Raw genomic sequence first — 24,516 nt, 5'->3', positions numbered from 1 at the left:
TTCGTCTTTTCCAATTTGTATTCCTTTTATTTTTCTTCTCTGATTGCCATGGCTAGGACTTCCAAAACCATGTTGAATAAGAGTGGCAAGAGTGGACATCCTTGTCTTGTTCCTGATCTTAGTGGAAATGCTTTCAATTTTTTACCATTGAGTATGATGTTTGCTGTGGGTTTATCATATATGGCCTTTATTATGTTGAGGTAAGTTCCCTCTACGCCCATTTTCTGGAGAGTTTTTATCATAAATGGTGTTGAATTTTGTCAAAAGTTTTTTCTGAGTCTATTGAGATGATCATATGGTTTTTATTCCTTAATTTGTTAATATGGTGTATCACATTGATTGATTTGCATATACTGAAGAATCCTTGCATTCCTGGGATAAATCCCACTTGATCATGGTGTATGATCCTTTTAATGTGATGTTGGATTCTGTTTGCTAGTATTTTTCTGAGGATTTTTGCATCTATGTTCATCAGTGATATTGGCCTGTAGTTTTCTTTCTTTGTGACATCTTTGTCTGGTTTTGGTATCAGGGTGATGGTGGCTTTGTAGAATGAATTTGGGAGTGTTCCTCCCTCTGCAATTTTTTGGAAGAGTTTGAGAAGGATCAGCGTTAGCTCTTCTCTAAATGTTTCATAGAATTTGCCTAAGAAGCCATCCGGTCCTGTACTTTTGTTTGTTGAAAGATTTTTAATTACAGTTTCAATTTCATTACTTGTTTATATTTTCTAATTCTTCCTGGTTCAGTCTTGGAAAATTGTACCTTTCCAAGAATTTGTCCATTTCTTCCAGGTTGTCCATTTTATTGGCATATAATTGTTTGTAGTATTGTTTGTAGTAGTCTCTTATAATCCTTTGTATTTCTGCAGTGTCAGTTGAGATTTCTCCTTTTTCATTTCTAATTTTATTGATCTGTGTCCTTTCCCTTTTTTTCTTGATGAGTCTTGGCTAAAGGTTTATCAATTTTGGTTATCTTTTCAAAGAACCAACTTTTAGTTTCATTGATCTTTGCTATTGTTTTCATCATTTCTATTTCATTTATTTCTTCTCTGATCTTTATGATTTCTTTCCTTCTACTGACTCTGGGTTTTCTTTGTTCTTGTTTCTCTAGTTGCTTTAGGTGTAAGGTTAGATTGTTTATTTGAGATTTTTCTTGGTTCTTGAGGTGAGATTGAATTGCTATAAACTTGCCTCTTAGAAGTGCTTTTGTTGCATCCCACAGATTTTGGATCACAGATTTTGTGTTTTCGTTGTCATTTGTTTCTATGTATTTTTTAATTTTATATTTTAATAAATTTTTTATTTTTAATGTATTTTTAAATTTAATTTAATTTTTAATTTAATTTAATTTTTTAAATTTCTTCTTTGATTTCTTCAGTGATCTCTTGGTTATTTAGTAGCGTACTGTTTAGCCTCCATGTATTTGTGTTTTTTACAGTTTTTTTCCTGGAACTGATTTTCAGTCTCATAGTGTTGTAGTCAGAAAAGATGCTTGATATGATTTCAATTTTCTTAAATTTTCTGAGGCTTGTGACCCAAGACATGATCTATCCTGGAGAATGTTCTGTGTGCATGTGAGAAGAAAGTGTATTCAAGCAGAACTATGTTACTAAGTTTCATCTTCTAGTATAGTTTTGCTTAGCAGTTCTTAAAGAATTAGCAAATATGTGTCTGATTATCTCATCCTCAAAAAATTAGACCAATTCTACTTCCTTACATTACTGTTCTTAAATGTTAACTTAATGTATAAAGGAAACATTTTAATGGTATACACAGCTAAGCTAAGAGCACAATTTCCAAAGGGTTCCTTTTTGGCCTAATGAATATAACATAAAAATTTAACTCTAGGGAGAGTAAACTGGCACAACCTTTTGGGATGGTAATTTTAGCAATATTCATCAAAATTTAAAACGTGCAAATGCTTTGACCCAGCAGTTTCACAGCCAGGGAATTGTCTGCCAAGAGTACACTATGTTTTCTAAAGCACTGCTTATGATGACAAAAACTGAAAACAATCTAAATGCCCATCAGTAGGGGACTTTTAAATTATGGTACATTCATACAGTGATTCAATATATATTAGCATACATACACATATTTGGAAGCATACACAATAAACTGTGATTAATGCTTATATCTGCTAAGCAATATTCAGAGTTGGAAAAAGTTTCTTTTTCAGTTTTATAAATATAATATTGAACTGTGTGAATTTTGAGATGAACTCTAAATCAGTTTTAAAACCTACACATTATTTGAAGGAATTAGATACACATTTGACATAAATTAAATCATATTTTAGTTCTAAAAAACCATCAGATAGATAATTAAGCCAAATGCTACTTGATGTTTTCTTTTGTTGAGTATATCTTTAAAATGTGGTCAAATATAGGTTCATATGCAGGAGTGTCCAGATTTCCTTTCTGGGACAGAGGTAATTTATAAAGTATTTTTGATTAATTCAAATAGATCAGAGACCTAAATATAAGAGAAAGCTAAAACCATAAAACTCTTAGAAGAAAACACAAGAATAAATCATTGTGACCTTAGATTAGGCAATCTTTTAGATATGACCCAAAAGAAAATGAAAAGTGAAAAGACAACCCACAGAATAGGAGATATTTTCAAACCATATATCTAATAAGGGATTTTTATCTAGAAGGTAAGAACTTTATAAAGACCTTTTACCAAGCAATAGTAAAAAGACAACCTAATTTTGAAATGGGCAAAGGATCTAAATAGACAGTTTTCCAGAGAAGATATACAAATGGTCAACACCATGATGAGATACCACTTCACATCCACTAGAATGGCTACAATAAAAAAGACACATAATTACAAGTGTTGCTGAAGATGGAGAAATTGGAACCTTCAGACACAGCTGGTGGGGATGTAAAATGGTGCAGTGCAGCCACTTTGGAAAGTAGTCTGGCAGCTTCTCAAAAGGTTAAACAAAGAGTTACCATACAAGCAATTCCACTCATGGGTATATACTCAACAGAAATGAAAACATCATGTTCACACAAAAACTTGTATATAAACTTCATAGCAGCATTACTCATAATAGCCAAAAAGTAGAAACAATGGAAATGTTTATCAATTAATGACTGGATAATAAAATCTGTATGATTGAATATTATTTGGCAATAAAAAGGAATGAAGTACTGATACATATTACACTATAGGTGAACCTTAAAAACATTATGCTCAGTGAAAAACATCTGTTACAAAGGCCATATATTGCATGACTGCATTTATATGAAATATCTAGAACAGGCCAATTCATAGACATAGACAGTAGATTAGTTGTTGCCTCACTGGAGGAAAATAAGAGATGACTGCTAAAGGGTATGGAGTTTCTTTTTGGGGTGATGAAAAAGCTGTAAAGTTGACTGCGGTATTGGTTGCACAACTCTGTGAATATGCTAAAAACCACTGACTTGTACACTTTAAATGGGTAAACTGTATGGTATGTGAATTATATCTAATAAAGCTGTAACCCCCCAAAAAAAACTTTTGAGACAGTCCACAATATTAAAGAAAGAAGTGATTCAAACATTCCATGTAACCTTACCTTGGACACTTCCTCTTTCCCGTTATTTTCTTTAATGAATACCTTTTCTAATTCAGGACTTATTCCTTCTACATTGCAGGGCACACGTGAAACAGATGATTTTGGCACTGATACATTTGACAGTGGCATAGGGACTGATCTTGATCCAGTAGCCTACAAAACAGAAGATAAGGTGTTACCAAATTATCTGTGGCCAAAGAAATCAAGAACTAAAGAGCATGGTAAATCTTAAAAGAGAAACTCAATGAGCAGAGTTATTTTGAAATTTCAAATACAATATAAATACAGATACACATACAGCAGTTTAGGTTCCAAAGTAAGGAAGTAAGGTAAAAATTACAGAGTCAAAATAATCCTTTATGTAAGTATAATAATCCTTTATAAATCCTTTATGTAACTAAGTAGGATTGTAAACTGTATACACTTTTCCAGTAGAATGGCAGAAATCGAGTGTCCTCTGTGCTGTTTAATTTTTTTTCTTTTTTGTTTTTACTGGAAAAGCATAGTTGAAATCATGTAAGTTGAGTGTATCATGTGAAACTTCAGCTGTGCTCTGTGCTTGTGTATGTGTTTAAAAGATTTGTTCCCTGCCCTGTGACAATTACCTTCTAATATTTTTCATTTCCATTTTATCAACCATTTAAGAAAGCCTTTTGGATTACTAAGTAGTGTGGCAACAACATCATGTTAAGTTCAGTAACACTCACTTAACTATAAGGTTGCTTTCAAAAGTCCTTTGGAGGAGAGGAACCAAGATGGCGGAGTAGAAGGACGTGCTCTCACTCCCTCTTACGAGAACACCAGAATCACAACTAGCTGCTGGACAATCATCGACAGGAAGACACTGGAACTCACCAAAAAAGATACCCCACATCCAAAGACAAAGGAGAAGCCACAATGAGACGGTAGGAGGGGCACAGTCACAGTAAAATCATATCCCATAACTGGTGCGTGGGTGACTCACAGACTGGAGAACACTTATACCACAGAAGTCCACCCACTGGAGTGAAGGTTCTGAGCCCCACGTCAGGCTTCCCAACCTGGGGGTCCGGCAACGGGAGGAGGAATTCATAGAGAATCAGACTTTGAAGCCTAGTGGGAATTGATTGCAGGACTTCAACAGGACTGGGGGCAACAGAGACCCCACTCTTGGAGGGTGCACATAGAACAGTGTGCGCATCGGGACCCAGGGGAAGGAGCAGTGACCCCGGGAGAGACTGAACCAGACCTACCTGCTAGTATTGGAAGGTCTCCTGCAGAGGCGGGGGGTGGCTCTGTTTCACCGTGGGGACAAGGACACTGGCAGCAGAAGTTCTGGGAAGTACTCCTTGGCGTGAGCCCTCCCAGAGTCTGCCATTAAGCCCACCAAAGAGCCCAGGTAGGCTCCAGTGTTGGGTTGCCTCAGGCCAAACAACCAACAGGGAGGGAACCCAGCCCCACCCATCAACAGTCAAGTGGATTAAAGTTTTACTGAGCTCTGACCACCACAGCAACAGTCAGATCTACCCACCACCAGAGCCTCCCATCAAGCCTCTTAGATAGCCTCAACCACCAGAGGGCAGGCAGCAGAATCAAGAAAAACTACAGTCCTGCAGCCTGTGGAACAAAAACCACATTCACAGAAAGATAGACAAGATGAAAAGGGAGAGGGCTATATACCAGAAGAAGGAACAAGATAAAACCCCAGAAAAGCAACTAAATGAAGTGGAGATAGGCAACCTTCCAGAAAAAGAATTCAGAATAATGATAGTGAAGGTGATCCAGGACCTCGGAAAAAGAATGGAGGCAAAGATCAAGACGATGCAAGAAGTGTTTAACAAAGACCTAGAAGAATTAAAGAACAAACAAACAGAGATGAACAATACAATAACTGAAATGAAAACTACACTAAAAGGAATCAATAGCAGAATAACTGAGGCAGAAGAACGGATAAGTGACCTGGAAGACAGAATGGTGGAATTCACTGCTGCAGAACAGACTAAAGAAAAAAGAATGAAAAGAAATGAAGACAGCCTAAGAGACCTCTGGGACAACGTTAAACGCAACAACATTCGCATTATAGGGGTCCCAGAAGGAGAAGAGAGAGAGAAAGGACCAGAGAAAATATTTGAAGAGATTATAGTCGAAAACTTCCCTAACATGGGAAAGGAAATAGCCACCCAAGTCCAGGAAGCGCAGCAAGTCCCATACAGGATAAACCCAAGGAGAAACACGCCGAGACATACAGTAATCAAAACTGGCAAAAATTAAAGACATAGAAAAATTATTGAAAGCAGCAAGGGAAAAAAGACAAATAACATAAAAGGGAACCCCCATAAGGTTAACAGCTGATTTCTCAGCAGAAACTCTACAAGACAGAAGGGAGTGGCATGATATACTTAAAGTGATGAAAGGGAAGAACCTACAACCAAGATTACTCTACCCGCAAGGACCTCATTTAGATTTGATAGAGAAATCAAAAGCTTTACAGACAAGCAAAAGCTAAGAGAATTCAGCACCACCAAACCAGCTCTACAACAAAGGCTAAAGGAACTTCTCTAAGTGGGAAACACAAGAGAAGAAAAGGACCTACAAAAACAAACCCAAAACAATTAAGAAAATGGTCATAGGAACATACATATCAGTAATTACCTTAAACGTGAATGGATTAAATGCTCCAACCAAAAGACACAGGCTTGCTGAATGGATACAAATACAAGACCCATATATATGCTGTCTACAAGGGACCCACTTCAGACCTAGGGACACATCCAGATTGAAAGTGAGGGGATGGAAAAAGATATTCCATGCAAATGGAAATCAAAAGAAAGGTGGAGTAGCTATACTCATATCAGATAAAATAGACATTAAAATAAAGAATGTTACAAGAGACAAGGAAGGACACTACGTAATGATCAAGGGATCAATCCAAGAAGAAGATATAACAATTATAAATATATATGCACCCAACATAGGAGCACCTCAATACATAAGGCAACTGCTAACAGCTATAAAAGAGGAAATCGACAGTAACACACTAATAGTGGGGGAATTTAACACCTCACTTACACCAAAGGACAGATCATCCAAAATGAAAATAAATAAGAAAACAGAAGCTTTAAATGACACAATAGACCAGATAGATTTAATTGATATTTACAGGACATTCCATCCAAAACCAGCAGATTACACTTTCTTCTCAAGTGCGCACGGAACATTCTCCAGGATAGATCACATCTTGGGTCACAAATCAAGCCACAGTAAATTTAAGACAACTGAAATCATATGCAGCCTCTTTTCTAACCACAATGCTATGAGATTAGAAATGAATTACAGGGAAAAAACCGTAAAAAACATAAACACATGGAGGCTAAACAATACGTTACTAAATAACCAAGACATCACTGAAGAAATCAAAGAGAAAATCAAAAAATACCTAGAGACAAATGACAATGAAAACACGACGATCCAAAACCTGTGGGATGCAGCAAAACCAGTTCTAAGACGGAAGTTTATAGGTATACAAGCCTACCTAAAGAAACAATAAAAATCTCAAGTAAACAATCTAACCTTACACCTAAAGGAACTAGAGAAAGAAGAACAAACAAAACCCAAAGTTAGCAGAAGGAAAGAAATCATAAAGATCAGAGCAGAAATAAATGAAATAGAAACAAAGAAAACAATAGCAAAGATCAGGAAAACTAAAAGCTGGTTCTTTGAGAAGATAAACAAAATTGATAAACCATTAGCCAGACTCATCAAGAAAAAGAGGGAGAGGACTCAAATCAATAAAATTAGAAATGAAAAAGGAGAAGTTACAACAGACACTGCAGAAATACAAAGCATCCTAAGAGACTACTACAAGCAACTCTATGCCAATAAAATGGACAACCTGGAAGAAATGGACAAATTCTTAGAAAGGTATAATCTTCCAAGACTGAACCAGGAAGAAACAGAAAATATGAACAGACCAATCACAAGTAATGAAATTGAAACTGTGATTAAAAATCTTCCAACAAACAAAAGTCCAGGACCAGATGGCTTCACAGGTGAATTCTATCAAACATTTAGAGAAGAGCTAACACCCATCCTTCTCAAACTCTTCCAAAAAATTGCAGAGGAAGTAACACTCCCAAACTCATTCTATGAGGCCACCATCACCTTGATACCAGAACCAGACAAAGATAGTACAAAAAAAGAAAATTACAGACCAATATCACTGATGAATATAGATGCAAAAATCCTCAAGAAAATACTAGCAAACAGAATCCAACAACACATTAAAATGATCATACACCACAATCAAGTGGGATTTATCCCAGGGATGCAAGGATTCTTCAATATATGCAAATCAATCAATGTGATACACCATATTAACAAATTGAAGAATAAAAACCATATGATCATCTAATAGATGCAGAAAAAGCTTTTGACAAAATTCAACACCCATTTATGACAAAAACTCTCCAGAAAGTGGGCATAGAGGGAACCTACCTCAACATAATAAAGGCCATATACGACAAACCCACAGCAAACATCATTCTCAATGGTGAAAAACTGAAAGCATTTCCTCTAAGATCAGGAACGAGATAAGGATGTCCACTCTCACCATTATTATTCAACATAGTTTTGGAAGTCCTAGCCACGGCAATCAGAGAAGAAAAAGAAATAAAAGGAATCCAAATAGGAAAAGAAGTAAAACTGTCACTGTTTGCAGATGACATGATACTGTACAGAGAGAATCCTAAAGATGCTACCAGAAAACTACTGGAGCTAATCAATGAATTTTGTAAAGTAGCAGGATACAAAGTTAATGCACAGAAATCTCTTGCATTCCTATACACTAATGATGAAAAATCTGAAAGAGAAATTAAGGAACCACTCCCATTTACCATTGCAACAAAAAGAATAAAATACTTAGGAATAAACCTACCTAAGGAGACAAAAGACCTGTATGCAGAAAACTATAAGACACTGATGAAAGAAATTAAAGATGATACCAACAGATGGAGAGATATACCATGTTCTTGGACTGGAAGAATCAATATTGTGAAAATGACTATACTACCCAAAGCAATCTACAGATTCAATGCAATCCCTATCAAATTACTAATGACATTTTTTACAGAACTAGAACAAATCATCTTATAATTTGTATGGAGACACAAAAGACCCCGAATAGCCAAAGCAGTCTTGAGGGAAAAAAACGAAGCTGGAGGAATCAGACTCCCTGACTTCAGACTATACTACAAAGCTACAGTAATCAAGACAGTATGGTACTGGCATAAAAACAGAAACATAGATCAATGGAACAAGATAGAAAGCCCAGAGATAAACCCACGCACCTATGGTCAATTAATCTATGACAAAGGAGGCAAAGATATACAATGGAGAAAAGACAGTCTCTTCAATAAGTGGTGCTGGGAAAAATGGACAGCTACATGTAAAAGAATGAAATTAAAATACTTCCTACACCATACACAAAAATAAACTCAAAATGGATTCAAGACCTAAATGTAAGACCGGACACTATAAAACTCTTAGAGGAAAACATAGGAAGAACACTCTTTGACATAAATCACAGCAAGATCTTTTTTGATCCACCTCCTAGAGTAATGGAAATAAAAACAAAAATAAACAAATGGGACCTAATGAAACTTCAAAGCTTTTGCACGCAAAGGAAACCATGAACAAGACGAAAAGACAACCCTCAGAATGGGAGAAAATATTTGCAAACGAATCAACGGACAAAGGATTAATCTCCAAAATATATAAACAGCTCATTCCGCTCACTAGTAAAGAAACAAACAACCCAATCCAAAAATGGGCAGAAGACCTAAATAGACATTTCTCCAAAGAAGACATACAGATGGCCAAGAAGCACATGAAAAGATGCTCAACATCACTAATTATTAGAGAAATGCAAATCAAAAGTACAATGAGGTATCACTTCACACCAGTTAGAATGGGCATCATCAGAAAATCTACAAACAACAAATGCTGGAGAGGGTGTGGAGAAAAGGGAACCCTCTTGCAATGTTGGTGGGAATGTAAATTGATACAGCCACTATGGAAAACAATATGGAGGTTCCTTAAAAACTAAAAATAGAATTACCATATGATCCAGCAATCCCACTACTGGGCATATACCCAGAGAAAACCATAATTCAAAAAGACACATGCACTGCAATGTTCACTGCAGCACTATTTACAATAGCCAGGTCATGGAAACAACCTAAGTGCCCATCGACAGACGAATGGATAAAGAAGATGTGGTACATATATACAATGGAATATTACTCAGCCATAAAAAGGAACGAAATTGGGTCATTTGTAGAGATGTGGATGGACCTAGAGACTGTCATACAGAGTGAAGTAAGTCAGAAAGAGAAAAACAAATATCGTATATTAACGCATGTATGTGGAACCTAGAAAAATGGTACAGATGAACTGGTTTGCAGGGCAGAAGTTGAGACACAGATGTAGACAACAAATGTATGGACACCAAGGGGGGAAAACCGCGGTGGGGTGGGCATGGTGGTGTGCTGAATTGGGCGATTGGGATTGACATGTATACACTGATGTGTACAAAATTGATGACTGATTAAAAAAAAAAAGAAAATGGGAAAAAAAAAAAAAGTCCTTTGGAGGAGTTGTCAAAAATTAACGACCTCTCATAGCTGTCCTGCAGGAGGTACGACAAAGTGTTAAGACAAGCCTTTTGATGCTCAAGGAACTTAAAGAACAGAAAGGAAATAAGAAAATTAAAGATGATCAAGGTAAAAAAGAAGAACAGTATATGATCTCTACCTTATTCTGAATGATTAACGTTGATATATATGATTCATAATGAGGTAGACAGCTAGTCATTGATTAAATGAATAATATATTTCCCACACTCAGTGCTGTGCTCCTGCCATCTGTAAACTGGTGCCCACGAATGTCCTTTGTCTCATTATTAATGCATGAGCTTTTTTCATATTAAAGTTGTAACTCTTTGTCATACATTTACTGTTTACTTTAGTATGAAGTATCTTTCAGTACTTTTACGGTTTTTCATATTTAAATATTTAACCTACCATGATTTATTTTTGTGTATGTTATGAAGTGGTATTTTTTTCCCACATAGTAATCAAACTGCCCCAACATTTCTTTATGGATTCTGTATTTGATTTCCTTGAGTTGTTACTTGATAATCCCTATACAGAGCTCCACTTTAACTGCTATAACTTTATAGCAGTTACATTTTGCATTTTGGTATCCTATAGGGAAAGCCTTTTCAAATTTTCTTTTTAACTGGCATTACTTTTCCATATTACCTTTGAAAATAACTTTTAACGTAATAAAACAATTCCTTTTACATTTCCTTTGGCACTCAATTTGTACGTTAATTTTGGGCAAATTACTATTTGAAAAATATTGTCTTCCCATGCATGAATGACTTCCCATTTGTCTCTATTTTATATTTCATATCCTCAATAAAGTCTTATAGTTTGCATATTGCTTTTAAGCCTAGGCATTTTATATTTTTCATTATATATATACTAACATGTTATTGCTAGTTGTAACATAATAAGAAATATGTACTTGGTTTCTACCCCTGGTTCGTGACACAGAGTTCCTAAAATCTTGTAATTTCCTGAGGGACAGGGGCACTAGGAGCATCTTTTGTTCCAATATTTGGTTTTTGACACCAGTCCTGACACATAGCTCCTAAATCCCTTGGAATTTCCTGGGAGATAGGACCAAGAGTTTTTTGTTCTAATGAGGTGACTCTTGGTGGGTTCCTGAATAGGTTCTGAATGGGGGGGCTGGTCACTAGAAAGAAGCCATGATTAGAAGCCTGGAACTTCCAGTCCAGCCCCCATCCCCCTCATCCTCTGGTGAGGAGAGGGGCTGGAGACTGAGTTAATAATTAATCATGCCTATGTGATGAAGCCTCCAAAAACATCCCTACACTACGGGTTCAGAGAGCTTCCAGGTTGGTGAACACACATCCATGTACCAGAAGGGTGGCACACCCCAACTCCATGCGAGCAGAAGCTCTTGCACGTGAGTTACTTACAGACCTTGCCCTGTGCACCTCTTCATCCTGCTGTTCCTCTGTATATATCCTTTACTATATCCTTTGTAATAAACAAGGAAATGTGTTTCCCTGAGTTCTTTCAGCCGTTACAGCAAGTTACTGAACCTGAAGAAGGGGCTGTGGGAATCCCTTCTTTATAGCCAGTAGGTCAAAAGTACAGTGACAATCTGGACCTTTCAACTGGCATCTGAAGAGGGGCAGTTTTGTGGGGCGGAGTCCTTCATCTGTGAGGTCTGTGCTAACTCCACGTAGTTAGTGTTATAACTGAATTGTAGGACACTTGGTTGGTGTCTGGCGAGTCGGAGAACTGGTTGGTGTGGGAGAAAAATCTCACGCATTTGGTGTCAGGAATGTTATAAGCAGAGGGAAACAGTAGTTTACCTTTACTAGTATAGGAGAAAACAACTGATTTTTATATGTTTACATTTTATCTGATCATTAAGTTCTCAGTTTTTCTCCTTTTTATTGTGAAAATTATAATCATAAACATAATTAAACAGAATAGTATAATGAACACTCAGGTGCACGTCATCCAGTTCCAAAACTTATCAACATTTCTAACTTTATTTCACCTAAACATCCACTTGTTTTTGTTCTTTGAGTATATTAAAGCACATTCTAGACTTCATATTTCATCTACAACTATTTCAGTATGTATAGCAAAAGATAATTATTTTTAAACATAACTACAATGCCAAAAAATTCAATGTAAATTGGGAACAAGTGTATAAATTTTTTCTGTTAAATCAATATGTCAATAGATATACTATAAATGCATTGGGCTCTTACAGAAAAGGTGCTTGAAATAAACAGAATTAATTCTACCAGATTAAGAAGAAAAAGTAAGGCATATGTGAATTTTCTCTTGAAATGTCTGAGGCTTGCTTGCCAACTACATGTTTGTTTTACAGCTTTGATGAGGTATAACTGACATACAATAAAATCCTCCCATTTTAAGTATGTAGCTCATTGAGCTTTGTAAATATATAGTCATCCAATTATCAGTATAATCACATTTTAGAAACTTCTATCATCCAAAAAATTTCTCTAAGGCTTTTCTACAGTCAATTCCCACCCCTAATACTTTGCATCATTTTGCTCTTTTGAGGATTTAATGTAATGAATCATATAGTATGTAGCCTTTTGCTTCTGACTTCTTTCACTTGGCATGATGTTTCTGAGATTCAACCATGTTGTTGTAAGTACCAGTAGTTCCTTCCTTTTTACTGCCGAATAGTATTACACTATATGGATGTATGAAGTGTTGTTTATCCATTTACCAGTTCATGGATATTTGTTGGGTTCCATTTTTTGACTCTTATAGATACTGCTGCCATGAACAATGATATAGAAGTCACTGTGTAGACATATGTTTTTATTTCTTGTGGACAGATACCAAAGAGTGGAATTCCTGGGCTATATGGTCAGTGTATGTTTAACTTCTTAAGAAAATGCCAAACTTCTTTCCAAAGTAGCTGTACCATTTTGTGTTGCCACCAGCAATGTGTGGCTGTTCTGGTTGCTTCACATCCTTATCAATACTTGGTATTGTCAATATCTTCCATTTTAGCCATCCTATCATTAGTTTTAATAGTTTAGTAAATTCACTTTGATTTTCTAAATATACAACAATATCGTATGCACATAGTGATAACATTTCTTACTGCTCTGTCTAGAACCTCTAAACTACTAGCAAATAACATCAATAATAACAGACATCTATGACTTCATTTTTATTTTAACAGAAATACTTCCAGTATTTTATTGTTAGGATCTAACTACATTTGCAGTTAGTCCCATTAGGAAGTGTCCTATTTTAGGATAAGTTTTTATCACATATGGATACTGAATTTTTATCAAGTGTTATTATGTTTTTCAGCATCTACTTTGACTTTCTGATGCAATGAACTAACCTAATACATTTCCTAATGTTGAATTATCCTTACATTTGTGAAACAACCCCTAATTAGATTTTTTTGATACACTACTTGGGTTTCTCCTGCTATACGACTATATTTGATTTACTAAAATTTACGTTAACATTTGTAAGTAAATTTGGTCTAGAATAGCATTTCCCGAAGTTTGTTCCATGGGGTATGTGAGTACATGTTTGGGGTAGGGTCGGGAGGACAAAAAAATGAATTCTCCATTTCTTCCTAAGTCAGATAGGGGTAAAATACATCAAGAGACACAGAGAGAGATGGGTTAAGGTACTATTAGGAAGATTAAATAAGATTATGCCCAGAGTTGCTTAGTAAGTGAATGAGCTAGGATTTCAGCCCAGGCCAGTAACAGTCATCCTTGTGACCACTACACTCTGTTATGTCTGTTATTAAAAGATTACACATAGGGCTAAAACAAAAACAAAAACTTCTTAAAACAAACATTGTAATGTAACAGAGCTAGAGATTTACATTAATTTTTTTTTAATCCTAAAATGATGGGTTCTCCTTTATAATGAACCCTTTAAAAGGAATTATTCCAATCTGGACAAGAAGTTAGCCTACCTGAGTATGATTGATTGCTATGTGGTTGCCATGGAGAGGTGACTGACGATCCTTCTCCTTACTGTGCCGACTGCTCTGCTTACTACGTTGTAGTTGCTGCCTCAGTTTGGCAATCTGCTTTGGGGAGAAGGGAGGAGAAGCAAGGAGAGAACAGAAGTGAATACCAAGCTTTAAGTATTTATTTCTTTAATTTTAGATGTTAAAAAATAAAATTTTTATCAAAGATTTCAAGAAGAGGCAATATTTCACTACAATGATTTATTCTCCAAGTTTTAATAATTAAAACTATTGAAAATAAGAAATAAATATATGCTACAAATGCTTCACTTACACGATTCAAATATTGTTGGTAAATACATAGACTAAATTTCCACAGATTATTTCATATTTTACCTTTGTAACACCAGCAACATCTTCCCCTTTAAACACTTTTTCTAAGGTGAAAAACTAGTATTTCACATGCCTATTGATTCAAGTCAAACCCAATCTCTTAATGTAGGGACCTCATTAAGTTTTTAAGTTCCCATCTTATATAAACAAAAATGGATCTGGTAGACCAATTACTAAACACTTTAAAATTGTAAATCCCATGGTGTAAATCGTATGGCATTTAGCATTAGTTACTTGTTAGTATTTAATATCTTACTATTATATTACTCTTAGTCACAAAATCTTTATTTTCCAGCTTTATTGAAACATAAATGACATATAACATTGTGTAAGTTTAAGGTGTACAACTTTTTTTTTTTAAAATAAATTTATTTATTTATTTTTGGCTTCATTGGGTCTTCATTGCTGCAGGCGGGCTTTCTCTAGTTGCAGCGAGCAGGGGCTACTCTTCATTGCAGTGCGCGCAGGCTGTCATTGCAGTGGCTTCCCCTGTTGCCGCGCATGGGCTCTAGGGTGCACAGGCTTCAGTAGTTGTGGCATGTGGGCTCAGTAGTTGTGGCTCACGGGCTCTGGCAGGCTCAGTAGTTGTGGCGCACGGGCTTAGTTGCTCTACTGCATGTGGGATCTTCCCAGACCAGGGACTGAACCTGTGTCCCCTGCACTGGCAGGCGGATTCTTAACCACTGCACCACCGGGTAAGTCCCTGTACAACATGTTGATTTGATGCTATTATAAATTGCAAAATGACACCACTGTAGCATAAGTTAATACCTCCATCCCAGTACATAATTATCATTTCTTTTTGGGGGTGAGAACATTTGAGATTTACTCTTTTAGCAACTTCCAAGTATATATAATACAGTATTATTAACTATAATCAAAATTCTGTACATTAGATCCCCAGAACTTACTCGTCTTATAATTGGAAGTATGTACCCTTTGACCACTCCCCTTTTCCTCTACCCTCCAGTCTAGCAACCACCACTCTACTCTCAGTTTCTATGAGTTTAGCTTTTCTTAGATCCCACAAACAAGTGATACCATACAGTATTTGTCTTTCTTTGTCTGACTTATTTCACTTAGCATAATGCCCTCAAGGTTCATCAATGTTGTTTACAAATGGCAGGATTTCCTTCTTCCTCATTGCTGAATATATGTACCACATCTTCTTTATCCACTTCTCCATTGACAGATACTTGGCAACAGTGACACAACTTTTCAAAACAAATATAACTCAGGAGTGTATTCTCCTAAATGGAACAGTAAAACTCCCAGACTTAAGGCTTAAGAGAAAAGTCATTTCTACAATATGGCTTGGAATTCATTAAACTATTAACATATTTTAGGTGCTGTATAATCTTCTTAAACTGTGCTAGACCTGAAGTAAAATATACCTGAGCATTTTCAAAGGGAATCATTAGCAATTTGGGGGACGTTACTTAATACTGGTATTACTTTCCTTGTAGAAAAGATGACATTAATCAATTAATAGGTACTCCTTGAACACATACAGTGAGCTCAGTTTTATGTTACCTACTAGGCAAAGTGCAAATACAAAGTAAAGTGTGTAAAATATATTGATTTCCTCAAAGAGATGTTAGCAAAATGCTTACTTGGAATAACCATGGCAATAAAAAGCAAAATAGTTGCTATTAAAGCCTGTTAATGGTCAAGGGGAAATGTATATAGGTTGCTGGGAAAACTTACAAACAGAAGAGAAGCAGCATGGAAGAAAATAAAGCACCTAAAAGAATAATCTATATCCTTTCTTTTAAGTAAGATCCTCTAGTTTTTTGAAACTCTTTGTAGCTTATGGACATCCCATACAATTTCCTTGCAAAGATATATAAATAAGATTATCTATGTTAATATTTGTGTTCCTTGCTCTCTGTTGAAATGACATCGTTTTCTTCTAGAGAACATTAATTTTCATGAGAAAAGGAATCAAAATTAGTAGGTAATCATTATAAATCAAGAGAGATTATACTCTATGATAAAAATAAATAGAATTTCAAATTGTACAAGTTATTTAATTAGGATGGGGTATAAAATTAAGTGTTTTCTGAATATTAATGATGTTTCAGTGGTTTTTCAAAACTGGCAAGAGCTTGTAGAGAAGAGCCCATAATGCTTACAGATTAATCAAAGCAATTTGTACTTTTTCATTTTTAAAAATAATCTTTAAAAATAAACAAACAAAAATAATCTGAAAATTGATCAATCCTAATCACTCTCTTTTTAAAGGCCTTTGAGATATCATATTAAGCCAGAAAAGTTTTTGTTCTAAATAACTTTACCAAACCCCTGAAAACAAAAAGTATACATAATGGTACACACCTTACTTTGCTTGGAATATCAACTTAAACTATGCAACCTTATAGTTTCCACACAATACTGTTTATCTTTGGATTATAACATAGTTCTGCTTTTGTTTACAACTTAGAAGAGATCAGAGTAAAAAGGAAGCCCATCTTACTAAATATATATACTCAAAAACATTACAACTCTTACTCAAGAACCACGTAAAATGAAAACAAGATACAATAAATCCTCCTTTGCTTCAGAATATAGGAGGTTCCTGTGTTATTTATACCACATTCAGAAGAGGGGCTGACCTATATAACAACTGCAAATATTCTCACCTCCCACAGCTTTTACTTAGAATTTCCCTTCTCTTTTCCCTTTGATGCTCAAGAGCCCATGGTCATCCGAAGCCATCTCTTCTCCCTAAGTTCAGTACCAGTAGACAGTAGACACAAAGGTATCTCTGGGAGGAAGGGGCATAGGGAGTTGTAATTTCCACCCTACACTCACACACCCCTCCCATCTCATCCGTAGTTCCAAACCTCTGCCTAAGACAACCTCTCTAATCAGTCCCATGTTCCAATGCATCACACAAAGCTCTTGGTCCTCACTTTGGTGGGCCTACCCACCCTAGTTACTACAATGAAATGCCCATACAACCTTCCTTTACAAAGGGAACCCTAAGTAATACTGACTGGATTTCTTAAACTATAGATGAATCTTACTTGTGTTTCTAAATATTCATTAGCAATGCTGTGGCCTTAAGGAAAAAATTAAGAATGGACCTTGAGGGTATTATACTAAGTGAAATAAGTCAGACAAAGAAAGCCAAATACTGTATGATCTCACTCATATATGGAATCTGAAAAAACAAAAACAAAAACAAAACAACTCACAGAACCAGAGAACAGGGTCTGGTGGGGGGCAGAAAATGGGTGAGGGTGGTTAAAAGGGAACAAGCATCTGGTTATAAGATGAGTAAGTTCTGGGGATGTAATGTAAAGCATAGTGACTCTAGATAATAATACTCTATAGTATATTTGACAGTTGCTATGAGAATAGATCTTAAAAGTTCTCACTCCACATACACAAAAATTATAAAAATGTGGAGGTGATGGATGTGTTAACCTTCTCGTGGTAATAACTTTACAATATATACATATATCAAATCATTACGTTGTATATACCTTAAACTTATATAATGTTATATGTCAATTATATCTCAATGAAGCTTAAAGAAAAAAAATTAAGAGGGAAGTAGATAGGAGAATTCTTTAAACATGAAAGGGGTCCTAGGCACGTGAGCTCCAAAGTTTAAAAAAGTTAGGGACTAAGTAAGCCTGGGTCACAAAGAAGAAATAATATTGTAGAGAGAAGAATTAACATAAATACAAAGAAATGACTAAAATGTCTGTGAGATTAGATGAGGAAAAATTAGAGACTGGCCCCACTTAAAATGTAAGAACTAGGAACACATTTCACTGTAAATTTTTGGAAACCTGATAACATCACCCTTGTTTATTTGCTATATTTGTCCTGTTAGTTTCCCCCACTATTGTTAACATTTAAAAACAGGACAAAAGGGCTTCCCTGGTAGGGCAGTGGTTAAGAATCTGCCTGCCAATGCAGGAGACACGGGTTCAAGCCCTGGTCCGGGAAGATCTCACATGCCGTGGAGCAACTAAGCCCGTGCACCACGAGTACTGAGCCTGTGCTCTAGAGCCCCCGAGCCACAACTACTGAAGCCCGTGTGCCGCAACTACTGAAGCCCGCGCGCCTAGAGCCTGTGCTCCGCAACAAGAGAAGCCACCGTAATGAGAAGCCTGCACACTGCAACGAAGAGTAGCCGCTGCTCGTCGCAACCAGAGAAAGCCTGCGTGCAGCAACAAAGACCCAATGCAGCCAAAAATAAATAAGTAAATAAATAAATTTTTAAAAATAATGATAATAAAAATAAAAACAGAAAAAAACTAAACTCTGAGCCTCAAAAGACTGGTTGAGTACTTTTGCCTCAGGTAGTGAAAGGGAGGGAGGGTAATATTTCTCAGAATGGATTCTATAGTAGGCCAAGGAACTGAGACATCTTAAACAGACTAAGTGGCTGCAGTAGGAAGGGAAGCAAGATCCTGGGGCTTTTGAAAGAGGAAAAAAAAAGTGAGAAGAGAGCTAGACTAACGCCAGGAATGGCACTTTGTCACTTGCATTTATATGAATTCTCTCATTCATTTCTCAATAAAAACATATGTACTATTATTATCCCCACTTTATAGGTGAGGAAACTGAGAGGTAGGAAGGTTAGCTTGTTGAAAGCCACAAAGTGGTGAAACAAGTATATGAACTTAGGAAGTGGAATTCCAGAGTCTGCTCTCTTAATCACTATTCTGTATTGCCTAAAGGATCAAGTTAATAACTCATAAGGAGATAAAGAAATCTTATAAAAAGTGAGGACAGACATACAAATGGGAACAACATACAAATGACAATAGTTGAACTGTTAAGAAAAAAAGGCCCCCCAAAAATTACTAAAGATATTAACCCAACAAATTTTTCTGAAAATATAGTTTCAGAAGTTATGAATCTCAAGCTGTTATTCTCTTTTATATGAAAAAAAGAGAATATGTGACAAACTTTAGTGCTTGTAAAGATCAGTGTCTCAAAAGAAAGGTTCTGCAGTCTAAAAACAAATTTTACACATTATATCCTTTGACAGTGTTCAAAGGAATTTAAAATGCAACACTACCTATTCTAATACTAAAAATAAAAATTTAAAACTTCTTTTTGTTTAAATATGAATAATTCATGCTGTTTTCCTGTTTTTCTAATGAAACCCTAATGAAATAAATGCTGTTCATTCAGCCCTCTGATATCCAAATGCACAAACATAGGCATACGTATGCACAAACGTGCATATATAAAGAACACATATATGTAAGCACATACACATGCACAGGGAGTTGTCACCTGCATGCACATCACCTTTACACATGCCCACGGACAGACATGCTTGCCCACATGCAGACTCACACAAACCCCCACCCCAGTAACAAAGAGAGATTTACAGAGATCCATCCCCACAAATATAGCTAGCTTTGGGACAATTGTTATACACATAAAATAGTTTTTAATATAGACATGTATCTACCAATGAGGCATACTTGTCAACAGAGGAATGTTGACAACAAAATCAGACTAACATTTAAAGAACACTTGGTTCATAAACCCACTAGATTCCACAGATACATTGTAACTGTTTTACAGATGAGGAAACACTTTGAAAAATAAAGTACCTTTCCCAAGGTAACACAGCTAATAAATGGCAGACCCAGTCCTTTAGCCTTTAGTTTGTAACCCCTTTCTATTACCTATCAGTGCTGCTGAAAGTAATACTGTGTTAACGTTCGCAAATAACTACCAGTCACTATGTATTGGCTCATAATCTCAACCACTTCGCAAAGTAACTTCCTTTCTTAATGCTGGAGATATTGCAAGATGTGAAACTGCAATAAAGGTGAACAAAAATTTGATGAAGCAATTAACTGACTACATACTAACTTACTGATATATTTCTTTTTCGATAAGCAGTTTCATAACCTTAAATATTGTTCATGTTGGATCCAGTTTTAAACAATGAAAATATTATAAAACATCTTTACAATTCAATTTAATATGGACTCAGAATTTATTGGATAAATATTTGTATTTTTAAAAGACTTTACCACGTAACTAAATAAGAATTCTTCAGACTGTTGTTTTTTAGGTCCAGAGAAAATATTACTGCAATTTTCCCCTAGTATAGTATGATAAAACAATTTTTTTTCATTAGGGAAGAATGTATACTCTTACTAAAACTATAAGGAAACTTTTATTTTTCTTACTTAAAAACGAAAGACCACAACAATATTTATTAATCACTATTTGATCAGAAGCAAGAAACTTCCCTAATCATTTTACTTAGAGAAAAACTATCCCAGTAATGAGAAGAGGGCTTATTGGTGAGATAAAGAAGCAATCCATGATTCTTCCTTTTATCCACTGAAGGACTTAAGAATAGTAAACTCACCTTTTGCAACTTATCTTTATCAAAATCAGAAATAGTATAAAGTCAAAACAACAATACAGTCATATTTATATTCTCTCTGGGAAGGTCACCCTCTGGGATAAAGAGTAGGTTTACTTACTGCTTACTATAAAAACAGTGGATTCTCCAAGTTCTGTTTCTCTTCTACAACGTGATCTACTATATGTGTAGGCATCCATTTAGGCCCTCCCCATCACCCCCACTGGACTTGGGGTTCAGGGGAACTAATGCAAACTCGATAGTCTTGATACCTGCTGTGCGGTGAATAATAAAGTCCATTGTCTCTAAACCACGACCCTCATGACTTCTGCCAGCATCCATGAAATAGTAAAAAGCTAACTTATTAGGTTATAAGTAGGAAAAAATCAAATCCGAGACGTGGAGGGTATACTTCCTCTTTCGCCTCAAATGAAGAGAAAGGAGTTTTAATGGAACAACTTGAAAGGACTGATTGTTCCTCACAGATAAGAAGACCGGATGGACTGGAACATGACTCCACCCCAGATACTGAAAATGTTGAGCTAGGATGATGGAGATTTACTCTTGCTTTAGAATCAGCCTAAACTCCCAGATATTAACCAGATTTTTTTTAATGTGCAAGCTTCCCAGTAACCATTTGGGCAATTTGAAAGTGAGAGTCGTAGTGGAGGGTTGTCTTAGGTCCTACTTAAGAGGACCACCTAAAAGGGTAAACAGAGCTCAGCAGCTGAGAAACTGAATGTTATTTCTAGAATTCTAGAGGCTAAGGAGAGAGTAAGATAGAAGTGTAGGTAAGAGATGTGCAGCAACAAGTAAACAGAGCTCAGCAGCTGAGAAACTGAATGTTATTTCTAGAATTCTAGAGGCTAGGGAGAGAGTAAGATAGAAGTGTAGGTAAGAGATGTGCAGCAACAAGGGATGTCCAAAGAACCCAAGAAATTACTCTACAAAAGAAGGTCAGTTTTAAAAATCTGTCAAGCCCAGCTAATTGACAGCCATCTGATAACAGTACCAGTCAAGTAGGAACATTTCTATTCCCCTTACCTCTCCCTCTCTCCCCCAAGCTCCAACTTCAGAGGGGTCAGAAATCGTAGCTATGGAGTTAGGAAAGAGGTAAGCAAGAAAGACAAAAGGAGCCTCTGGGATCCCTTCACCCATGAAGTCATTCACCTGCAGTAGGCCCTAGCTAGAAGAGGAGTAGCTGCAACCATGAAATAAGTAGGAAGCTTTAACTATTACGAGAGATTGGAAAGCATGTTCACTTGAAGGAATCATAGGTGTGTAAGAGCTTCTAGTTTTGCACCATACACAAGAGATGAACTTCTCTCACTGAATAAGGATAGTGGGAGTTAATATAAAGTCCTTTTGTGATTATCTCTTAGTTGATTTTGCTAATATGTAATTAAGCTCTTTAAAAAGTAGATTGTATCTACTCTTTCTTTTGAAATTCTAGATGCTTTTACACAATATTGAGCATACAGTCTTATTCATTTGATGCTATTCCATGAACAAATGCAGTGCCACTACAGGCTGATGATGTATGCTAAAAAATATATTTAAAATTTACCTTTCTTCTCTTTTACCTCTATTAAATGTATACAAATCAAGTACCATAAAAACAGAAATAGAGTCAGATGTAGAAAACAAACTTATGGTTACCAGGGGAGAAAGCAGTGGCAGGGGGGAAGCGTGGAGGGAGAGATAAATTGGGAGACTGGCATTGACATATACACTCTACTATATGAAATAGATAAATACTCTGTAATGACTTATGGGAAAAGAATCTGAAAAAGAGTGAATATATGCATATGTATAACTAATTCACTTTGCTGTACAGCAGAAACTAACACAACATTGTAAAATCAAGTATCCTCCAATAAAAATTAAAAATAAAAATAAAAGCACCATCAACAATAAAAAAGTGATAAGTACTAATTAAATCCTTATAATTTGCTTAGCAGACTTCTTAAACTGTAGTTATGCTTTATAAATTAATTTTAAATTGTGTTATGTAAACAGGGAACCACATATCTAACCAATGGAAAAGCACACTTAAACATTTGTTTGGTTTGTAAAATATAAATAAAGGTTGGGTTAACGTCCCTACAGTAAACATAATTCAAAGGAGGAAAAGTAATCTTTTCATAAAAGAAAATGACGTCTCACTTGGATTCATTTCCTTAACATGGACACAACCCATAACTTCACTGTATACTGGTATCAATTAGTTTCTGACAAATGTGTTGACAATCTGTTTCCCATTTTTTTGTAGGTAATCTTTTTTCTAATTGCAAGAATGAGTAAGTGTGTGTGTGTGTGTGTGTGTCCTTGATCTACAACTCAGTTTACCTAGGGTGGAAATTTTTTCTTTGTCCTGTTTATCCTTCGTGGAATTGATGGGCTTTTTCAATATGAAGACACATCACTCTCCAAATCTAGCATATTTTCAACCTTTAAGAAATATCTCTTCCCTGATGCCTACTATTCTTACCTTCTGGAACTCCTTAGTCTATTTTCCTGTTTCTTAACTCCTCTTTCATATTTTCAACCTCTATCTTTTTAAAAATTATTTTTAATTTTTTAAATTGAAGTACAGTTGACTTACAATGTTGTGTTAGTTTCTGGTGTACAGCAAAGTGATTCAGTTATATATCTATATATTCTTTTTCATATTCTTTTCCATTATGGTTTATTACAGGATATCGAATATAGTTCCCTGTGCTATACAGTAGGCCTTTGTTGCTTATCTACTTTATATATTAATAGTTTGTATCTGCTAAACCCAAACTCCTAGTTTATCTTCCCCTGCTCTCTTTCCCCTTTGGTAACCATAAGTTTGTTTTCTATGTCTGTGAGTCTGTTTCTGTTTTGTAAATAAGTTCATTTGTATCATATTTTAGATGCCACATATAAGTGATAGCATATGATATCTGTCTTTGACTTACTTCACTTAGTATGATATCCCTAGGTCCATCCATGTTGCTGTAAATGGCATTATTTCATTCTTTTTATGATTGAATAGTATTCCATTGTATATATGTATACAACATCTTCTTTATCCACTCATCTGTCGATGGACATTTAGGTTGCTTCCATGTTTTGGCTATCGTAAATAGTGCTGCTATGAACACTAGGGTGCATGTATCTTTTCGCATTAGAGTTTTCTCTGGATATATGCCCAGGAGTGGGATTGCTGGATCATATGGTAGTTCTATTTTTAGTTTTTTAAGGAACCTCCATACTGTTTTCCATAGTGGCTGCACCAATTTACAATCCCACCAACAGTGCAGGAGGGTTCCCTTTTCTCCACACCCTCGCCAGCATTTATTGTTTGTAGACTTTTTAATGTTGGCCATTCTGTCAACCTCTATCTTTTTATTCTGTATTCTAGATGATTTGCTCATCGAGACTTTCTCAGTTGAGACTTTTGATTCACTAATTCTCTCTTCTGCTGTGTCAATTTAAGCCATCAAAGAGTTTATTTTTAATTTCCCCAACTTTTATTATATATAAGACTTAGAAAGGATCCTTTCTCATTCTGCCTGTTCTTATTTACTTCTGTTCTCATTGTGAGCTACTGTTTCATTTGAAATTCTTAAACATTCTTATTTCTGAATTCTTTT

General features: G+C 35.7%; 1 protein-coding gene across 1 annotated transcript in view; it reads right to left on the bottom strand.

The window, feature by feature from the left end:
* Positions 1 to 24,516, bottom strand: part of GLCCI1 (glucocorticoid induced 1) — a 125,356-nt gene that overhangs the window by 22,067 nt on the left and 78,773 nt on the right. The window contains exons 4-5 of the mRNA XM_059933906.1: positions 14,143 to 14,259; positions 3,571 to 3,723 (exon numbers count right to left, since the gene is read on the bottom strand). Coding sequence (XP_059789889.1) covers positions 3,571 to 3,723; positions 14,143 to 14,259 — 270 coding nt within the window. The remainder of the gene's footprint in view (positions 1 to 3,570; positions 3,724 to 14,142; positions 14,260 to 24,516) is intronic.

This window comes from Balaenoptera ricei, chromosome 9, assembly GCF_028023285.1.
Source record: "Balaenoptera ricei isolate mBalRic1 chromosome 9, mBalRic1.hap2, whole genome shotgun sequence".
In the NCBI taxonomy this organism is placed as follows: Eukaryota; Metazoa; Chordata; class Mammalia; order Artiodactyla; family Balaenopteridae; genus Balaenoptera; species Balaenoptera ricei.
The sequence above is the reverse complement of the archived record's forward strand: the minus strand, read 5'-3'. Positions and strand labels throughout refer to the sequence as shown.